We start from the raw sequence: 22313 nt of genomic DNA, 5'->3' as shown, positions 1-22313 counted from the left end.
ACATCCAAACGTTTCTTGAACACTCCCATGGTCGGTGACTCCACCACCTCCCTGGGCAGTGCTTTCCAATGCCTGACTATTCCTTCCGAGAAGTAATACTTCCTAATGTCCAGCCTGAATCTCCCCTGACTCAGCTTAAAACCATTCCCTCTAGTTCTATCACTGATTACACAAATAACCCCCCCTCTTTCTGCTCCCTCAGGTCATCGGACGAGCACCTGAGCCACGCGTACCACCTGCTGCTCACCAGGCTCCATGAAGAACACGCCGAGATCCGATTCTCCGCCTTCCAAATCATCCAGGAGCTCTTCTCCCGCTCCCATCACTTCCGCACGCTGCTCATTTCCAACTTCCAGGAGTTCCTGGAGCTCACGGTGGGGACAGACCACGAGCAGCCGCTTCCCCCACCCCGAGAGGTGGCTCAGAAGCTGAGGAAAGCGGCCATCGCTGCAGTGCAGGGCTGGCACGAGAAGTACGGGGAGGCCTATAAGAAGCTGTCGCTGGGATATCACTATTTAAAGCAGAACAAGAAGGTACTCGACGTTTTTAGTGCCCTGTGTGTGTTTGGGGATTGGCTGGAGGAGGTGTTTAAAGTGAGGATGGCAAATGAATGTGAAATGTGTTGGATGCCGATTGTTGTCTTGAAGAGACATCCCAAAGAGACAGACCCCAGCCTGGCCCGCTCTTCATTGGACTTTATGGTGATTGCTCCCACCTGAAGCAGAAATCCTCTTCTTAAGGTATAAGGTACTAACAGTAGCAAACACCTACTTCTTCGCATAACGGGTTTTCTAAAGGCTTTTTGGAACCTGAGATGCCTTTAAGAAAAATATGGGCTGCCCTGAGAGGTGGTAGAATCTCCTTCTCTGAGGATATTCAGGATCCATTTGGACACCTTCTGCTGTCACTTCCCCATTTTAGCAGAGGGGGTTGGACTGGAGGATCTCCAAAGGTCCCTTCCAACCCCTGCAATTCTCTGTTCTTGGGTGATTTGTTCCTTTAGAATCATAGATACATAGAATTACCCAGGTTGGAAAAGACCTTGAAGATGATCAAGTCCAACCGCAGCCTAATCAGTACCCTAACTCTGAAAACCCTACACTAAATCATATCCCTGAGCACCACATCCAAACGGCTCTTAAACACAACCAGGGATGGCGATTCAACCACCTCCCTGGTAACAAGATGAATACAAGCTAGAAGAGGGTAGTACACAATTCACTCTTTTAGTGTGGTTAAAAGGTTTTAATACCCCAGACTTGAAAGAAGAGCTGGGCCCAACCAGTGCTTTCTCAGTGTGCAAACCAATAGGGCTACACACACTGATGCCTGCCTGGAGCCCCATGCTCCAGCTGCTTTAGAATGGAAATCATATCTTAAGCTGATGATAATCAGATAGTAAGTCTTTCTGTGAAACCTTAAGGTACTCTTAAACTCCATATATTACTCCATACTGAGCAGCCCTGTTCTGGCTTCATTTCAGGGTAGAACACAGGCATTAAAAACAACAAACAAATGAAACTAGTGAAGGGAAATGCAGGACTGATGCAGGGGATCACTGACACATAACGCAGATTCAACAGACTGTGTGCTCAGATGTATGATAAGACAGTTTGGTGTGATTGTCTGCACTCCTACAGTCAGTTTGTGCTCCTCACTATGACTGTGTTCACTTCATGCCCTTGTGGGCATGAGCAGCCCAGCAGGAGTGGATGTACTGTTTCTTTTTCCTGCATCTTAATACTACCTGAAAGAGTAATTCCAATAGGAGCAACCTAATCTCGGCTCCTGTGCTTAAGAGCTAATATTGATGTCATCAGCCTTTTGCCATCTTAATACTTGAACTGCAGGAGGCAATGAAAAGACTTGAGGAGCCATTAGTACTTTTAGAAACCAGATGCATCTGCTGTTTGATGTTACAGCTCTGGCACAGTATGGAGCAATTTGAAGACTTAGCAGTCTTACTTTTCAGCTTATCATCATCAAAATTAGCTGGTCAGAAAATGACAACAGCTGCCCTTTGAAGGTGTGTAGTCAGAGGGCTGCCCACTGATTTAACCTTAGTAAATTGAAGTTATACCCGTATGAAGGTTTGGCTTTAGCAACAAAACATATTTCAGCACATCAGATTTATTATGGTGGTTTCTTGCTTGTTTGTTTGGTTATTTTTTTTACCAAATCCCTGTCTCTAAGTTCAGAAATGAACATAAGTATCTTCTGCAGTATTTAATTCTGGGGAAGCACAGATGGAGTTGCAGATTAGGTGTGAATTATAAACTGAACTCGACTTTGATAGACTGAGTGTATTAATGCTGAATTCCAATATTTGCCCCAAAGTTGCCTTGTTTATTGCTGTGTAGGCTCACTAGTCTTACACCCTTTAAATGGAGAAGGGTTGTTTGCACCTTGTCTTGTCTAACTCCAACCTTCATTACAGGCTCATAGTAAAAGGCTCCATATGTCCTGTTACAGCACAGAAGCTGAGTAGTGTCCCTCTGTGTCTGAATGAGATTCTTAATGTGTTCTGACCAAGTTTCTGAGTTAGTGCTGGCTCATCAATTACAATAAAGACACAAAATGTTCAGTGGGTTCTTGTAATACAGGCACAGTGCTGGAGAGGGTGCAGCCTTTATAAGCAGCAAAGGATGGGCTCACCCATCTGCGTGATCCTTCTTATGGAATAGCACAATTCAGGATTCATTCCCTTAAAACAGTAGTGAAAATAAGTACATTTTCAAGCCTTGCTATGAAAAAAATAATAAAATCCTACAATTTTTCTTAAGAAACAATCTTTTGATTTGCTCAGATTTATGTTTGTTTTAGTCATTGAGACTGAATGATATCCTTCCCCTCAGTCAATGGATCCAACAAATAATAAAGCAGCCCTTGATTCCCAACAGTCCCTTATTAGTAGAAATAAAAACTCCATTCAGAATTTCTGTAGTTATTGATTCCAGGAGGAGAGGAGACACAAGGAAATGCTGCTGAGCTTCTGGCTGATTGCTTACGTTAGAGGATTTCTCGCCGCTGATAAGGATCTTAGGAAATGGATTTTCTATGTATTTCTTACAGGGGTTGTTGTACTTTGTTCTTCTTTTCCTTAGGTGGATTTTCAGGACGTGCATGCAAGAACAGTGGCTGAAAGGAAGAGGGAAGAAGAGAAGCAGAAACGGCTGGATAATGTTTACAAGGAAAAAGCCAAAAGAGCTGAGAAAGAAATGGCAGGTGATGTGCTTTGACTTGGCTGGGTTTGTTTTTAAAGCAATTTTTTGTAAGGTTATATAAACTGAATTCCAGCGGAATAGATATCCAAATAATAGCAAACAGTACAGGAATAGTAGTACGTTTGTTAGGCACTTTAGTCTGTTTCTCACTTGAAGAATGTCCCATGAGTGTCAAGGGAAATGAGTAACTCAGGTAGAATGAGGAGATAGGAAGATAACTTGTAATTGTCTGGTCAGTAATTCAGTAAGATGTGAATGCATAACCTCATTCAAGCATATCATATGGAGCTGGACTTAGTGATCCTTGTGAGTCCCTTTGAATTCAGGATATTCTGTGATATCAGAAGTTCTGGATCTAGTGGCTCAGTTCCTGTGTCTGTGGTAGGTACTTGACTGATGACCTCCATTACATAATGCACATGTAATATATGTTCCAGAAGTTTGGACATGAGTCTGACAGCAATCCTGGATGCAGTGTAGGAATTCTGATATAAGTATTATATTGCTGGGTGTTGAATCTCTGAACATGTACACAGCCAACATATTTCTGCAGTATTTAAGACCAGACATAGTATATACTAAGTTGCAGTTCAAAAGGTTTATTCATTTCAATTGCTTCAGTTTGTGCAATGAATGCATTTGTGCCTGCATTTATTCTATGTGCTGCAAATGTTTTCATGCATGGAAACAAAGAGATATATCCTTTAAGTAAATTTTATTGGTAGCATTTCTTATCTATAGCATATATTCATGGGTACACCTGCAAACCACTGTAACATTTATGGCTGCAGAACGTGTACAAGTGGCATTACCAAGGGTATTTGTTTCTTACCAACACTGTTCTGCTTTGAATTTATTGAAGTATTTGAGTCATCTTTGATAAGACAGTGAAATTTGAGGGACGATAGGAAAGGAGGAACGCTGGTCCTAAAGTCCTTGCTCAGGAAGTTCTAGAGTTCCTGCTTATGAGAAGTATTGACTCTCCTATGCAGACAGTCTCTGCACTGGAAATAATTATGTGTGGATAAATTATGTCCGATTATTGGATAAATGGATTCTTTGACAATAGTATTTGTTTTGTAGATATAACTCTGCTTAGGAGTCAGCACTGCACGCTATTTCACAGCATTCTAATACAACTATCTCTTAATAGAACTGTCCCAAGAGGTTGCTGAAACGCTGACGGAGATGGAGAACTGTTTCCAGCTTCTGTTGCCAGATCCTTTTGACTTCACTGTGAACAGCACAGGACTGGAACCCAATCAGCAAACAAGTGCTGATGAGGGTAGATCTGCGTCCTCCTTGTCTTCGTATGTGGGATATGTGGATGATGAACAGCCATGCTGCAGCAAGAACATTCCTCCTGTTCCTCAGCATGTTAGAACAGATCAAAACGAAGAGTTAAGTGCCAAACAGAAGATGCCTGAGCAAAATACTTTAGGTGGAGACACGTGCTCTGAAGTTGAATCTGGTGTCCCTGTTCTTGGTGATGAAGATTATGAAACGTTTGTCAGGAATCATGGACTTATTTCTCATAAATATACTCTAGACCTTGAACTCTCCACAGGTACCTGTAACAGTTTTTCACAAGGAGCTATTGATAATCTTTGCAATGCTTTGTTGTTGTCTTTTTTTCTGTATTTGTTTTTGCTGTGACTTCAGCATTTGGGATACCTGGATGCCATTTGGATTTATTTTGGGTTTCCTTTCTATTTCTGCCCCATTTAGCAGCCATTCTTAGTTTGGGATGTTCTTATATGGGATTTACAGATATCGTTAATTTCTGAAGCTGAACGTTTGTATTAGTTGTAAACACCTTACACCGCTTCATAGGACATCTGATTTCCTGTGTTTAGAAACAAAATGATATAGAGTTTATATAGGATTTTCTTTCAGCACTCGCTTCTTTCTCCCTGTAATATGGGTATAAAAGTTACTGATTTAAACATTTAAAAATTGGCTGTTTCTCAGTCTTTGCTTTGTTACTGACAACTTGCAGGAAACAGTAGAGTTTTACCTTAAGTCTTAAGGGTTGCAATTATACCTTTCTATGTAACTTTGTTAATACAAATTGAGGCTAGAAAGATCTGAGTATTTAGGGCTTTTCACTTTTTTCCAAGTAAAGTCTCTTACAAGTATTGTCTGATTGGAGTTTCAAGTGCAGATGGCTGGTGAGATATGTATCTACATCTGCGCTTGCAGGCAGCAGAATGGGAAAGTTACCCATGGGGCTTACAAGCAACAAAGTGGTGTAAAATACCATTTACCATTCTCACTTGTGTGGTGGCATACTTGGCTTCTTTGGACTGTCAGACCCTTTTGGAATAGAGGCCCTAGGAATGTTTCACATTGAATAAGCAAGAGCTGGTACATTAGGGCCCAGTTCATTTATTGGAACATAAGACACAATATAATGTAAATAGTAAAACTGCACTGTTTTTTTATTTACTTCATGTGATGGCATAACAAATCCTTATGTCATCGTTGAACTGAAAGCTTTTCATCTTTTCTTTTTTGAGTGTGGATAACAGATTATATAATGAACAGAATATAATAACATAATAATAATGGAATACAATAGTGAACATCAAATAGTTTAGAAAAGAAGACTGTGTAATCATACTATTAATATATATATGTATGTTGTTATGCTTTATGTAAAATACTTCAGAAAGGTTGATGAGTACTTAGTGTTTACAGTATCTTGGCTACAACTAACTGTTGTTTTCTTGCTTGGAGCAGATATCAAAGTACACGAGAATGAAGACAATACCGCTGTAATAAACAGCGTTGTGGATGCTCAAAAACTCGTCAGAAATAAGTTCTTGCCTTCTGTGCAGTCCTGGATTCAGGTGGGGTAAAGACCTGATTTCTTCACTTGCTGTGCAAAGGTGGACTGGGTGCTGGGAGGCTTGAGAGAGAGAGAGGAAATAAGGTTGAAAGAAATATTGATGCAAGTAAAAAAGGTTCCTGGTTCTGTAGGGGTGGGCAAAAGGAGACTGCATGAGCTGCAGAGCTTGTCTGGTGGCTCAGTGCTGGGTGTGTTGCCTGCAGACACATTTAAAAACAAAAGAGGCATCTGAGAAAATAGAGCTTCTTCACAGAGAGTATTTAAGTAAAACTTGCTGTGTTTCTATCAGCTGTGTCTGCCTTTTCTGCTACTTGATATTATTCTCAGGAGCCTCATGCAGGAAATATGGCCTGCCAGAGGGCATTATTAGGAGATGTTTATAGCAACTGCTCATTTTTTATTCATCTTCAGTGGCTGCTTTCAGGTCTTAAATTCTAGATGGAGAAAGAAGCGGGTTGACTAATTATTACGTGTAAAATAAAAGAATTTGTGACATTGTTTCATTAGCAAATAAATGCTTTTTGGCTCAGGTGATAGAAAAAGAATAAGAATGTAGGTTCTGTCTCTTTGCTTTGCAGTTATTTACCCGAGCAGGAATAAACGACGATCGGTTGAGATGTGCCATAGATCTTAAGAATAAACTGGAGGCTGCTCTGAGGAAATACAAGGAAATGAACATTTCTTTTAAAGAGAGGAAAAGAAGAGTGGTGAGTTTTTGAAACTCCAGCATTACTAGAAAGGACTGTTAGTATTACTTAGCTTGCATACAAAAATGAACTCTCTTTTAAACCTCATTCTGGCAAACTTTTCAGTACAGGTTTAATCGATTCGCTGATTTATCTGTCTGTAATGTCAGCTAAAGAAGTTGAGCTGAGAGTCTGTTATAGTCAGGAGATGTTAATAGACAAAGCCATGTAAGGGAACACTGTTGTTTTGTTGGATAGCGTTGGTTAAGGTTGATTGGATAAGGTTAGGATTGGATTTATTTACTCTTAATTTCTTCATGTGCAACATTATTATGTCCTCATCTTCCTTTGTGCAGATACGTATTTCTCAAGAAACACCATATGGCTGTTGTTCTCTTACGACACACAGAACTTTGCTCCCTGTAGTAGACAGGTAGCATGACTCAGGGCGTCTTGAAAGAATTAGTTGTTATATAAAGCTTTAAAGTATCAGAAGATGACAGATTTTGGGAGTCAGGCAAAGCTAGGGAATAAATGGAGGCTGAAAGATCAAATGCTTTATTCAGATCCAAAAAAGGAGTCTATGCCATGTTTACATACCTAAAGCAAAGCTGCACGAAGCTCCTTTCTGCTGCTTGAGATCCAGCTAAATCGCTGTAGAGTTTAACACACAAATAAGTGTTTTGGGCAGGGGTCCATGGTTTATTGTCTGGGTTCTAAGAATTAGATCCAGATGTTTTACCTTGGATTAAACCATGGTAGCCTGCTTTAGCCATGACTGACTGTTGCAGACTTTGCTTTCCTTGGGTGAATAAAGCCTTATTAAGATTAATTTGGTTCATCATCTTACTACTACTGACGTATTTGCCAGTCAAAAATGCCAACTATGAATGGAAAGTACTGTAAGGCTGTCTTGTCAGGGCTTTTTTTTTCCCTTAGTGAAATATGTGTGATACCTTAATGCAACCAGCTATGAAGGAATCCAGACATCTGCTGTCATTCCTGCCATTTGCTTGACAGGACTTCATTTGCTGTACCTCTGCGTGGAATATTGGTTGCAATATTTCTTGCAAGATATAAAGGACGTTCGAGCCTTGCTTTGTGTGTGTATATGTGTGTACATGTGTATGTGTTTAAAGTGCTATGTTACCACTTCTGGAGACTGATCAATGCTATCTATGTAAGGGTTGAAAGATAATAAATTGTACTGTTACGACAACAGAAATAAAGGAGAATGCACAGCAGTGCTCACAAACAATATATTCAAAATGAGGCAGTGCTTACTGAGGTATGCACTTAGGCACTGAAAATTACATGTAATTGTTTTTTTTTCTTTCCCAGTGGAAAATGCCCAAGTTTTGTTTTAGTGCAGATTTAATGTAATTTATAACCTGAAGGAAGACATCTCTGTGCTGTAGAATGAAATTGTTTCACTTGTCTTTTCATCAGGTGACAATTGAGTTGTTTGAAACTTTCAAACATGGTAGAGTCTGGTAGAAACGTTGTTTGTTTTCTTCTTAGACTGTGATTATTAGCTCCCAATCTGTCGAGTATTTACATGCCAGCATATGAAATATGCTCAGCTCCTCTTTAATCCACCATTGTTACTTAAATTATGTATTGCTGCTTCTGGCTGCGTGTCCTTGTGTTACTGGAACTATAGTTCTTACCATGTCATAGTTTTGTTGTACTCTGTATTTTCGGATGCAAGTGAAGAAGCACTGAGAGCAGAGCACTGGCTCTCAGCCATCCTAACCTGACAGAGCTTGGTGCTTTACAATCATGATTTGTTAACATGTGAAGTCAGTGAGAGCTGTAGACCTGCACGTGTGTAGAGATGTGCATCTAGAAATGAAGGGGAGCATTTTGTAAGCAGAGACAGAAAGCAAATCAAGCCTCTGTGTGCAGAGAGTCCTGCGTTAATCATCTGCTTTGCAGTTGCTCTGTAATAACTCTATATTGATATGGTATCAGTTTTCCTGGTAGCTACTGATTGCAGTCTGAAGTACATATGAAAAAGCTCTCTACTGGATAACAAATCTTTGAGTCTAATTATGATACGGCACCACAGTCGAGCCTTATCTTCAGTGAGAATGTGGTTTTATTTTACCAGAAAATACAGAACAGGTCAAGAGGGACTTGGAAAGTTGGCAGTGCACCTGGGCTGACTCAGTCTCCTCAGCCTTTGTTTATGATTTGTGCTCGGTATTTGTCTCCCTTTTCATCTATTGTACTGTCCTTTCTTTCAGTTCTGACCCTATTTGTGCTGGAATGCCTTCCCAGGGTTGAGTTTGAGTGGCAGGGAAAAAGGCATTTCCCACCCTCATCTTGAAATCAAGGAGCTGGGGTATCTTTTTGTAACTTTATGTAACTTCTCTGAAGTCACTTGCAGGAAAGCACAGAACTTCATGCAGAGAAACGCTCCAACTTGAAACAGATAATCGTGACATGCAGGTATTGATACCTTTTTCTGCTCTGTGCACAGAAAGCCTAAATTGTAGGAAGAGTTGGTGCTTTTAAAGCCTGCTGACACAAGTGGACAACAGTGTTCTTCTATTCTTACCTTCTGGGAGCTGTGGGAGGACAAGTGAGCACACTTGTCTAGGCAGTGACTACCTAGAATCATAGAATCACCACGGTTGGAAAAGACCTCCAATATCATCCAGTCCAACCGTCCACCTATCACCAGTATTTCCCACTAAATCATGCCCCTCAGTACGACATTTAAATGGTTTTTGAACACCTCCAAAGTTGGTGACTCCACCACCTCCCTAGGCAGTCTGTCCCAATACCTGACCACTCTTTCTGAGAAGCTGTTATTCCTGATATCTAACCCGAATCTGTCCTGGTGTGACTTGAGGCCATTCCCTTCACAGGAGAATAGGCCAAACCCCCGCTTTGCTGCAGCCTCATAAACCAGAGTTTTGAAATCTAGTTTTCTGAGTTTTAGCTGAAGGTGGGGAAAGAGCACAGACGGGATAAAAGCCTTTTATTTTGCAGCACTTGGATGCCTGGACATGCTATTTTCTCTCAGTGTCTGTTCAGGATAATCTCAATGTCCAGTAGAGGGAGTGCACACTGCATGTTCGACATTTTTCTCTACACTACATTTATCCAAAGCCAGCCATCGTCTCACTCTGCGTCCAGGTAAAATTAACAGCAGAACACCGGAGACACTTTGAATTAGTTCTTTCCTATTTAAATGAATTATTGTAGTAGAACCATTGTAATTATTGGCCGAGATTGGTATTTTAATAGAAATGCCTTTTTCTAAAGGTTTAATTCTTCTGTTGGAATAACTTGCCGATGGCTAAAACGTTCATTTAATTTTTTTTTCCTGATCAGAAATAGTTTTATATGTTAATACCTTCTCCCTCCTTTCTTACAATTCTAAACGTGGTTTTTTTTTTCTTTTTAGTGTTTGATTTGCAGCTGATTAGATACAAATTGCCTTCCAATTTTAACAGTTATTTAGAGCACAAGTGCATCATTTAAAATACACACAGTACTGTTCATTTACATGTCTTACATAAGGGATTTTCCATTTGGATAATACTTGAAGTTCTCAATAAAAGTGTAGCTCAGCTCATTGGCTGTGTTTTGTACATGAGAGTTTATTTATCTCTTCTTTAAGTCCCTTTGGGAAGTCATGAAGGTTTAATACTCAAGCTGACTGAAACTTAACCAGATAGAATCTAGTAGGCAATATGATGTGAGAAACATCCTGCTCTTCTATCCATCAGCAGTCTGGTAATTTACCAGGTTTCCTATACTCTGTACTTTTAATTTCAAGTCATACTAACAACCAGGAATACATAATGTTTCATCAACTGTCCTCATTACTTTTTGTTTCACCTATCCTTATCTTCTGTCAAATCTAAATGTACGCTTGGATCTTGATTTATTCGTGTACTTAATTTTATCCACGCGCAACATCTAGTTGGGTTCAATGATGTCATTAATAATTAGATTGGGAGGATGCTGTCCTTTTGTAGTCTGGTACCTGATCAGAGCCCTAAACCCTATTACAATACAACTCAGACTTTGGTCTGAAAGAACAGTAGCAGAAAATTGTCACAAATATTGTTTACACGTTAAATATTTCATAGCCGTAGTTTGCTCTTAAAGTATTTTACCGCACAATAAGATTAACATTTTATTACGTAATCAATTAAACCATGTGCTCTACCAATTGGTTACAAAACTACGGCTGCTTTTTCCTCCTCATCTCTTCAACTACAGCTTGGCATTTTCTCAATGCTAATGAGTTATTTCCGTGTAATCATCTTATAACTTTATGAACAGCTCTTCTTTAAGTCTGTCTTTTAGTTGAATTGAAGGCAAAGACTGTTTTCTCTTTCTATAGCCATAGAGAATCTGCTGCTTTCTTCCTGCCTTCCAGCTTTGTGTAACAGCTTCTTGTGCTCACACCCTCATTTTATTCTCTCTTCGTTTTATAGAAGCTGCTTCTGGGGGGTAGGAAGTAAGTCATTGTCATTCTCCCCCCGTGATGCCTTTAAATTGCACACAAAATCCCTCACTCTTAACAAAGTGGCCCTTTGAAGAATCAGAAGTATTCAATGTTGAGGTCGAATAACTTGATGTTTGTTGTTGTTATCCTCTACGTAGCTTGAGAGCCCTAGGAATATTTGCTCATTAAATCAGTATCGCACCTAAAGATTATATGCGGTATATACCTAAAGGCTGTAAAATCAGCATTACACTTGAGTCCAAGTAGGTATATTTCAGCATCTCTGTGTTCAGAATAAATAAAGTTTTAATGATGTTTCGTATGGTCTAAGCAGTCCACCAGACAACACTTTGAATTCATTGTTTAGCTAATATTTACCTACTTGAACAGCCAGGTCAAAGCGAAGATGTGAAAGTAATTCACAATGTATCTGTTTTATATTTTCAGCTTTGCAGTAGCTATACGGCCTGCTGCTGTTAGGAAGTTATTAAAAATATCTTGTTATGCAGATCTAGTCGTGAATTCTTGAAGTTGTCACTGTGGTGACCTCTGATCCCTATCTGATTCGCAGGTCGCACAATGCAATTTGGAGCTCTTCTAATAGAGTGTAAAATAAAGTAGGGTGTCTATATCATCAAGTTAACCCTTATGTTAAGTGTTTAAGTTTTCCAGGCTGAAGGGTCATCTCCCTTGATTCATCTTTCAATACTGAACAGTGTATGTTCGGATATAAATTTGCTTCCTGCTTTTTATCCGTCCTAACTTACAAAGGGAAACCGTGCGTTGAAGTGAATAGAATGTGTTTGTGAAGCTCAGTAAAGATGCATTGCTGAATATATATATTTATTTAGAGGGGGGGGAAAAAGGGAAGAAAATCAGGCTTGGAACACTACCTAGAGTATTTATTATAGTAACTGACTTAAATCTAGCTGGTGCAGTAACACTAAAATAAAGATGCTTATATCAATGACATCTTTGTGCCTAGAATCTACTATTGGGAATATACATAAGGTTATCTGTGTCTTGCATGGACTATTTTGCTGACTTGTTGCCTGTAATAAATGAGGTTTGTTAATGTCAGGGTTATATTCATCTGTAAGAAATACAAAATCTGAGATAACGTTCCACAAATATGTAGTTAAAACTTGATCCTTGAATTAAGCTGCAGTTTAGTTACTGCTTCTGTGTGTGTGTGTGAAGACTGCATAACAAAATACAGGCATGTATATACATCGGTGGTGGATACCAAGGCTTAGCAGCACGAGTTTGATCCTGTCAAAATAATAGGTGGTAATCTGTCAAATGCAGTAGGACTTATTGCATCACTGGGTGCTAATGGGAATCTTGTTATACTACATCTTGGAAGAAAATCACTGTTCCTAAATTTCCGTTACAACAGTGACTACTGGTAAGATATTTATTTTTGCACCTTGAATATTTTATTTATTTGCATCTTTAATACTTAGCTTTTATCACGTGTAGCCCTCTGAGTGTAAAAGGGATTGAATAATTCGAAGCAGTACTTTAAATGTTATATTCTTCATCATCTTGTGAAGAGCTTGGACCAGCTGAAAAGTAATGGGAGAAGCTTCTTTTGGGAGGGAAGAAGCAGCAGGTGTTTTTGCTTTCCCTTTGAGGTATCTGGCCACAAGGCAACTTTTTGGTCCAGGAATGGGTATGGTCGGTCCTGTGCCTCACTGCTACAGCCTTAAACAAAATGGCTTCGGACAATATTGGCTGTTCCCGCATACAGGGAACAGCATACAGAGGGAAATACTCAGCTGGAATGAGAAGGGAGGAGCTGGTTTTACACTTGGCTAAATGTTTGCTTAAAAGTGTACAGCAGGGGCTGTCCTGTTTCTGTTTCCTCCTGTGATGGTTCCCAGTGCCTCCCTTGTTCTGGCAGTAGAGCTCCTGTTGTGTCAGGGACCTGAACTGACTGGAACATAATCCAGGAAAAAGGATTAGGACTGTCCCCTTGTAACTCAATAAATTCAGGTAGTGAGCGTGTAATTATGAAGTTCAGTCTGTACTTAATCAGGGAACTTGGAAACTGATGGAGTATATAAATGTAAATAAACACTATTGTTTATTTAGTGTCATAGAGTGGTTTGGGTTGGAAGAGACAGAATGAGAAGGCTTTGATACAAGTCTCGAGTGACCTCCAAGCTTTCACCACTAGGACAGTGAAGTGATAATGCTCACAGACTATCGCTGGCATACAGTGCTCTACAGAAAATCTGCTTTGCTGGATAGTTCTTGTTGCTAAGGCACTTTGCAGCAATGTATGCCAGTTCAGCACTAAATGCTTGGGCTCAAACACTTGAAGTATTTCTGCTAAATTCTGGAAACTATGAAATAATGTAAAAAGTGCATTCCCAAATAAAAATCAGACTGTCCCAGTAGCCTGTGTGCTGTTGAGCAATTACAAGTAGAATGAACAATGATACTTTTACTGGTAGACATAAAATGTCATTTGCGTGGACCACATATCTTGACTTGTGGTCATATCGATTTGAATTTATGCTCAAATCATGGAGCAGAGTTGGAGGGATTGTGTGTGGGCATCCCTATAAATAAAACTCTTTTGTGTTTCTCCTGAATGAAACTCAAGCACAATTCTGAAATGTATCATTTTGACAGCATTTATTTACTTCTTACTTTTCATCCTATATTGGATAATATGAAAGGATGGAAAAGGAGGAACTTTTGGAAGTCCTTCCATGCAGGATACGTTGTTTGATTATTCAATTTCTATTACTGGTACTGCAGAAATTATTCTTTTGCAGTCCTTGTTTGGTTGCATAGAATATGCCCCAAATTTCATTTCAGATGACTGAAGTATGTTTTGTGTTGTGGTCAAATAAAAAAGGTACTTGCTTGAGGTTGCCCCTTTAGCTGAGCTCCGTGGTGATAAATATTCCGATTCCTTAAACTGAGTCTTCTGCCTCTAGAAAAATATTTAGTTGGCTTTGAGTAGGTGCACATGAGATATTGACATGGTGGAATAATTTGCAAGATCTTCCAGTGAGGGTATTAGCATATAAATAGCAGATGCAATGACGACCATCACAGCTGAGTACATTTAATTTTTAGTTTATAAGATAGAATGGGTTTTTAAATGCATAGCCATCAAGCCTGCTGAAAGACAAATGAAGTTTAGAGTTCACTTGTCTGAGGGTGTCTTACATCATTTTTTTTCTTAAAAAAAAAAGGGGGGGGAGGGGGGAGGGGGGGGGGGGAACAGACATGCATAAAACTGAACAAAAGTGATTTCTTGGGTGAAAAGTAATTGAGATTGCAAACCAAGTTAATTAGACCATGCCAAATTTATTTAATAGTCCCAGCTGTAGTTTGCAAGTGGTGTTTTAGTGAGTAGGCAGGACTTCTTCATCCGCTATCTTTTCTTTTTCTAAAATAATTAGTGAATGCTGAATATCTACTCCTATAAACTGATTGCATCGTATTTCAGTCATTTTATTGCTTAATTTAATTATGATTGCAGAGGCTCAGAGTTTTTAAATCCTCTTAATAGAAGGTAGCAAACAATTTGTATAAAACTGGGAAGAGGACCAAAGGCTTTCCCTTGTGTATTTCAATGTGATATACAGTGGGTGAAGATTTTGCGTTGTTTTAATTAATTTATTTATATATTATTGCAGGGGAGTTGGACTGGTTGGCCCTCAGAGGTCTCTTCAACTCTAAGGATTCTGTGATTCCATTTATTTAGATTTATTACTAGTTGGGATGACTGAGCAAGATATTTAACTGGATCTCTGGTTGTGCTGAGCTGTGCTCGCCACTGGGCTCTTGGAATGATGACTCTGAAGTCATATAGGATTGCATTTCTGTTGGCATTCCATATCTGTTCTCAGTTGTTGGGGCTTTATATTTCTCTAGGTGGGGATTGGGTAGGAAACAACTGTTGATTTTCAAGTTTTTCAACGGTTTAGGGAACAAATGGCTTGACTGTGCTTGTCTTGATGGAGAAGTCACCACTATTTGAAGTTTTTAATGAAAATTTGGATATCTGAGGAGACGTGCTAACTGGTTCCAATGGAAATAATGTATGGGTATTCTCTGTGCTTCATTTTGGCTTGTTTTACTGTATTCTCATCTTTAAATCAGTTCAGTCTCAAAATCTGCGAAGTGCCCAGCTAAATCCTGTGTCCTTGCACAGTGAGGTATCTACTCAGGAATGCTGCTGTGTCACTGTGGGTATGGAGCAGTTCAACATCGAGCTGAAAATCTTTTCATCACTCTTGATGAACAGTAGATGTGCACGTAGCCTCCAATGTCTGAGAATCTGTTTGGATTCCCTTCAGCTGACCATCCTATAGTGTTACAGGGGAAGCTTTAGTTCACCTTCTCTTCCAAATCTGCCCAACTAAGTTAGGGACTTCCTTGTGTCACCTGGTAATTGGAATGGATTTGAGAACAGGGTATTTTTTTCCTTGTGTTCCTTAACAGCTTATTTAGAAACAACTAGCTGCATGGCTGCTTAGAGTTGTTTAGTTCTGTATGCTGCAAGAAAAGCTTTGCCTTCTAGTACTTATCACTTGAGCTTATACTTTACTCTTCTTCCAGCATAGAACACTAGAAATAGTGTAGTGTTCATTTTTACCAATCTTGTTTTTCACATTTGGGAGTGCCTAACCACTCATTCCTAAAAGATTGTAATTTACTCATTCTGCCACCAAAAAACATTCTCTTAAATATGTATTTTAATGGTTGGTTCTTCATGGCAATTGCCTGAAAAGCTTCTCTATAGTGGGGAAAGCGGATAACAAGTGGATGAACTTTCAAACGGCATCTGTAGAGTTTGCTATGGGACTCTGTTCATGGTTGAAGAGTAGAATTGGAGGGAAAAAAAGATGTTTCTGACCAATGCTGTTGCTCACTAACTCTCCTCCTCCGTATGGAGAGGGAATGGAACAAAACAGCATCATTAGGATGGCTCTGACTAAGTACTGCTGGAGTGACATAAATTGAGATTGAACTGGCCACTGCCACTGCGAGGCTGCTTGAATCTCCACTGGTGATGACTTTTGTATTTGAGAGCAAAAAAGATAAACAAGTTGTCTTGTTAAAGATGTTATGGGAAAAAACAGGTTTTATGTCTGTTTGAATTAAAAAGAGGACTTAATTCCTGCAAGTTAGCTAAGCAGTTAATTTTATTTTTTTTCTACAGGAAATCTAAATTTAATAGGATGCCCCAGTGAAATTCAAGGGTGTGAACAATAAGCATAATATTTTATGAAAATGACCCCCATATTTAAAAGCTGGCATTATATGTTATGCATTGTAGCACCAAGTCCACATCTACCTTTTAGAAAATTAAAACACATAAATTCTGTTTAGTGTTTGATATGCAGCGCAGTAGCTGAAAGCCATAATGCCCCGAAAACCTTGGGTTGCTTTTCACCTTTCATAAATTCCTGGGTAGATTCTATACAAAAAATAATTTTCAGCTCCGTGGCTCATTGTTATTCAAACTTGATTGATCGTCGTCATTTACTCAGTGAGGAAGTTAAGTGCTCCTGTCATTTCCGCAGAGTATAATTGGGACGTTTCACAGGTCAGCGGCAGTGACAGGTTTCCCTTTTGATTAGTGTTAGACTGATAACAAAAATTACAGTTTCCTATGATTAATGTTTTCTATAGTACTTGAATGCACAGTTCATGGATTATACCTAAACAAAGTGAATTTGCATCTGATTATGCCTTCTCTCCATCAGGCTGCTCACGTGCTTTAAAGTTTGAGAGCACACAGGTAATACAGGAAAGTTGCTTCCAATGCAGTTTTCAAGTTGAGGGTTAGCAAAGCACACTGTATTTTAGTATATCATATACAGAGATCTATTCATCTCCAATAACACATGGAAAAAGTAAAAGGAAATTTCAACTCTAGGTAGAATTCTTGTGGATTCTCTCTGCTCCTCGCAGGTTGTCGTGCATGTGAGTGCTGATAACGAAGCTGATAACTTCGGCCTATTAACTTAATGCTCTGTCTGAACTAGTTTTTTGCTAGTTTGTCATTATTTCTCAGTTCCTTATACTTGTTGCTGTTGAGGTGAATACAGACCAGTAAGTAAAAGCTACAGGAAAAGTAAAACAGAGAAAATAACATTATAAAGTAAAAGTTGTTTTGCTTTCCCTCTGTGAAACTAAGCTGTAGGGTAAGGTCATCCATAGCAAATCTGGGCTTGGTTTGATGTTGCTGTGCTTCTGGCTGGAGAGATAGTAATGTGTGTTAGTGCCAAACTTCATTAAAGTGCCCTGGCATATAACAAGGGGGTAGCAACACAAGTAGAATTCTTTATCTTGTTGTGCCTTTTCAAGTTTTAGTGGTAAAATAAGTGACCCTTTTTCTTTTGTTTGGGTTGGTTTTGTTTGTATTTTTGCATTAGAATTGTATTTCGATTTGTGCTGGAGATCAGATTCAGCACGTCTGTCTTGGCTATGCCCGGTAGGGCCTAAATTGCATCTTTCCTTTAGGTGAGAAGAAATGATTGCAGTGCAATTCAAAGTAAGCTATGATGTGGAACCCTCCACATCGCCCAGCAAGTCGCTGTCTGCCAATGGGAAGCAATGATAATGGGGCTGTGTTGTGGGTGCTGCTCATCTTTAGCAGCAGGCTTCTTTCAAACATGGTTATGCTGGGACTTTGGCTGGTGTGGTCTGGGAAATGTGCTCTGCTCCTCAAGTGGGTAAACCTCTTTTTTATTCCATCTGGAACTGCAGATCTTTCTTAGATCCAAGTCTTTTTAAAGGAGAAATCATACTTCAACCTTATGCCATCCTTTCTTTAGAAGTGCGTATTAATATCAATTAATTTTGCTTATTAGGAGTGAGTTTCAATCCAGCTTGCAAGTAATATTGAAGAAGTGATGATTTTTTTTTAATTTTTAAACTATGTTCAATAAATCAAATTGGTTTCTCGTTTTTTTGATTCGGAGTATATATGTGATTTAAAGGAACTCAGCTGTAACACGCGATTAGAGCAGTGAATTAAATGGAGAGAATTCTGCTGCAGGCAAAACCTGTGGTATCCTCCTGTGTGCGTTCAGTGAGCAGTTGATATGAATATCAACATCAGTCAGGTGCAGCAGCAGAAGCAAAAACACAGCTGGAAATAGTAAAAATGATGCAATTCCTTATCTATAGCTTTGGCTTGTTGCAGTGAAGTTGAGAAAAGTGAATGAGGGCTCTGTGGAAAGGTTGTTTTTTGTCAGTACTCCCTTATTGCATCCTCAGCTTACAAGAGTGCATGGTAAGCATATGATAATGCTCACATCGTGGTGGTGTTTGTATTTAGGTGACTCCTGAGGTGGACAAAACCTTCAGCACAGGTGCCTTTTGATGTAGGCAATGCTTTCTATTTCATATGTGTAGTTCTGATAGTACTGTGCACATTTGAGGTCTCACAGGTTCTTGTACCTTTTGTGTGCTAGAAGAGAAATAAATCATTTTCAGGTGTGAAACAAACTTAGAACAAAATGTAGAGACGTGCTTGCTCTTATACAGTAGTAGCTGGCTGAAATGAAGTGTAGGAAGCCCACTTAGTGCATTAATTGACTTGGTTAATTGGTAGAAAGTCCGTGTTTGTATTTCAGCTTGTTGAAAACTTTTTAGGTTTTCTGTATGTGAATTTGTACTGTCAGTGTTGTAAGTGCTGCTGCAAAGCAACCCAGTGAAACACGAACATACAGATGTAGCTGCATGTTCTGACTTTGGTCAGTATTAGCCATCCAGTCCATCAGATTCCTCTCCCATTTGTCTGCTCTGTTTATGAACCCTTAAACTTTGTAAGGTAGAGAACACGCTACAGACTATTTGAGGGCAGATGAATGAGTAAAATCAAGCAAAGGAGAAGAAATAAGGCTTTAATTTGTTCATTAAATCAAAACCTTTGTGTTGTTCTAAGATTTTTTTAGTCTTATTTCATAATTCCACACATTCTCCAGCTTCAGCCACTGCATCTGTTGTAATGGATAAAAGAGTCTTTAAAGAAGCCCTTAGGATAAAGTGTGGCTTTAAAGATAAAATGTTAACCAAAGTTCTAATCTTAGAGGAAGATTAAATACATAATTAGGGAAATACTTTTGACAGAGAGAGCCTCAGTAGGGCTATCATGATGTCTATGAAATATTTGCAGTGTAAAGGGAAATGAGAAGCTGTCTTCACATTTAAAAAGTAATAATAATCATCTCTGTAGATGAAAGCTTCAGATGATGACGACGACGACGATGACTTTGTGGAGGTCCCTGAGAAGGAAGGTTATGAGCCCCACATTCCAGACCACCTGCGTAAGGAATATGGTGAGTTTGCCCAGCTGTGAAAGGCTTTATCCTTGCATGTTACTGCTGCACTAAAGTAAATAAACAGCCATTATGAAGTAATAAAGTGATCAGTGGTGTGGGTAATCTCTCTGGCTGCTATGAGGAAGTCGTTACATCGAAAGGGGGAGCAGCAATTGGCTGTACATAAACAAATTCTTTCCAGGAGCAAGAGCAACTGAGACTTGAAGCTAATTTCGTTCCATTGTGTCCCATTGTAGTTTAAAGCCAGAAGCAGCACTATGTATGTTTGTGCCATGAACACAGGGAATGAAGGGACTGCGAAGTAAAGGACTCAAATATTAGAAATATTGATAACAGTCTGGTGAGATGGAGTAAAGTTTTGTCTCCTAATTAATAGCATTAAAGTCAGTTGGGGATGCACAACTGCTTCCTACCATGCAGTAGCCAACCTCCAGCTCCGAAATTAGGCTTGTTGTTGGGTATTGCTATCACAAGACATTAAAAGAAACTCAGCTAAAATTCTCTTCTTAAAGGTTATTAAGCACATAACAGAAGGCAAAATATAATCTTGGTCTTGTCTGCTTTGTTTAAATGAAGCAAGCCTTCTTTTAATGCCTTCTAAAGATTATTATATATATATATACACACACACACACTTGTAATGTATTTCTGTGAAACTGAGTGAGGAGTAACTGAGGAAAGTTCATCTCAATTTCATTTCTGTGTGCTACTCCTTGTTCTTTGTATGCCTAACTGATTAAGTGTCTGCAGCTTTGCAGCTCAGTGTAGCATTTTGTGTTATAAGATTCAGAAGATTTCAGCTTGTTGTAGAGGGTAGCTGTCATCACAATGGAGTTAAAAAACCTTAGACATTAGAGTAAGTTTCTTGCTTGTACGGTTCTCCGTAGGCGGTTGTGTAAGGCTGCTGCTGTTACCTTTTTTCAATCCTGTTCATGCTTATTTTTTACTTATCTGCAGTTTACATCATAAAATTCATGCTCTAGCTCTTTTCTATACATGTCAAATGCATCTTTTTGGTGAAACAAGAGTGTATGTCCATGTAAACCCAACACAGTGTGTCTCAAGTGATCATTTTGTTGCCTTCTGCTGGCAAATTTGGTTACAGACAGAAGAAGTTTTTCAGTAATGGTAACTTGTAGTGGCTGCAGTCAGCTTCAGGGCATCTCCTGGAGTGACATCCTGCTAGGCACTGTCTGTTTTAACATATCTGGATTTAATGTATGAAGACATCTCAGCACCCTTGGACATAAGGCCTGTGCAGACTGCATGCCTGTCTGTTTTCCACACCTAATGGCTTGATTTAAAGGTGAATATCTTTGTTTCTCTGTACCTCCAAAAATCATGCAGCACATCTACTGTATATAGAGAACTGAGATTCAACTATTGCCCTGGTGAGCAGATGGCTGCAATGTTGCATGGTTTGACTCTTAAAATATATGTTGCTTGACACAATCTGGAGGCATGTACTTTGTCCAACCAATAGTTGGGAAAGATGGAGTGCTGGGAAGCTGAGTGTATTGAGATAGTATTGTGGTTGGAGAGTGGAATAGGAGCAGGGTGTATTCACTGAAAGCGATTAAAGGACAGTGGTGAAGGGCTGTAGGAAATGCACATAGCAACTGAGCAGATTCTACACTTCATGCTAAGAAGATAGATCTCTTAAGAGCCATTTGTATGTGGTGCTCAGGGATATGATTTAGCAGAGGGTTGTTAGAGTTAGGGTACTGGTTAGGCTGCGGTTGGACTTGATGATCTTCAAGGTCTTTTCCAACCTGGGTAATTCTATGATTCTTTGAGAAGAATTTTAGCAGCATGTGTTGGCCATCCTAACTACCTTAGTCATGCAATGAACACTTAGCAAGTTCTGATTATTGCTAACAGTGGGACTGGCAACAATAACAAAAAAAGAGAATCTATTGTAAGAAAGAGCTAGCAGCCTATCAGATAGCTGTGAGAAGTTTCTTATGCACATATAATCAAAGAGAATCATAAAACATTGGTGATTATAACAAATGAGTTTAGGGCCGTCAACCTCCACATTTAATACCAGACGAGGCTGCCCAGGGCTCCATCCAACCTGGCCTGTTTAAAGTATTGCTGATAGGAATCCATCTTGTAGTGAAGAAGCCAATCAGAAAATGTTACCTATATCTCACTTTATATGCTTGCAGCTATGTGGGAACTAATGGTCACGGTTGTTCTTTATCAGGTATTTGTTGAAAATGGCATTTTGAATGAAACGAATCATTCCTGGTATTTCTGACAGCATTCAGGTTTTCTTGCTGTCACCAAAAGTTATTACCTAAGCTCCCAGTTCAGGAAAGAGCATCTATGCAGGAAGTTCTATGCTTTTCTTGGTCCAACTCATCATTTACTAGTTCAAAATCTATTTCAGGAGCCAGCATATAGCTACTGCAGAAACAAAATGACTTATGCAATTACTTGAGGTCTGCATGAGTGAAATTGAGAGCTGTGCTTGCTCCTGAATTGACTTTTGCATGTATTTTCCAAAAGCAAAAACAAAGTAAACATCCCTTTTGTTTGTTTGTTCAGAAAAGTGCATTTCCTAAAATACACAATAATGTATTGATTTAAATATAGCGCGTTATCACGGAGAGTTGGTTATGTTAGATGGCCACATATCTAATTAAATTCAGCTCTTTCTTCCCTGTGTGAGTGTAGTTACCATAGGGGTGACTGCAGATTTGTCTTAATATAATCCAGTTGGTTTTTTTGCTTCGTATTGTTAGTTCATGT

At 39.2% G+C, this 22313-nt stretch overlaps 1 protein-coding gene across 5 annotated transcripts in view; it reads left to right on the top strand.

Moving 5' to 3' along the window:
• UVSSA (UV stimulated scaffold protein A) overlaps positions 1 to 22313 on the top strand; it is a 42996-nt gene that overhangs the window by 287 nt on the left and 20396 nt on the right. For 2 of the 5 annotated variants that reach the window (XM_015862857.3, XM_085545847.1), the window contains exons 2-7: positions 203 to 533; positions 3105 to 3225; positions 4378 to 4791; positions 5967 to 6076; positions 6654 to 6782; positions 19451 to 19553. In XM_015862857.3, the coding sequence (XP_015718343.2) occupies positions 203 to 533; positions 3105 to 3225; positions 4378 to 4791; positions 5967 to 6076; positions 6654 to 6782; positions 19451 to 19553 (1208 nt within the window). Of the gene's footprint in view, positions 1 to 202; positions 748 to 3104; positions 3226 to 4377; positions 4792 to 5966; positions 6077 to 6653; positions 6783 to 19450; positions 19554 to 22313 lie in introns of all 5 variants that reach the window. The other 3 variants (XM_085545844.1, XM_085545845.1, XR_014945546.1) reach the window with 3 other exon arrangements.

Source organism: Coturnix japonica, chromosome 4, assembly GCF_054131305.1.
Source record: "Coturnix japonica strain WE chromosome 4, WE-NBRP24, whole genome shotgun sequence".
Taxonomy (NCBI): Eukaryota; Metazoa; Chordata; class Aves; order Galliformes; family Phasianidae; genus Coturnix; species Coturnix japonica.
Note: the sequence above shows the minus strand (reverse complement) of the source record. Positions and strands in the feature narration are given on the sequence as shown.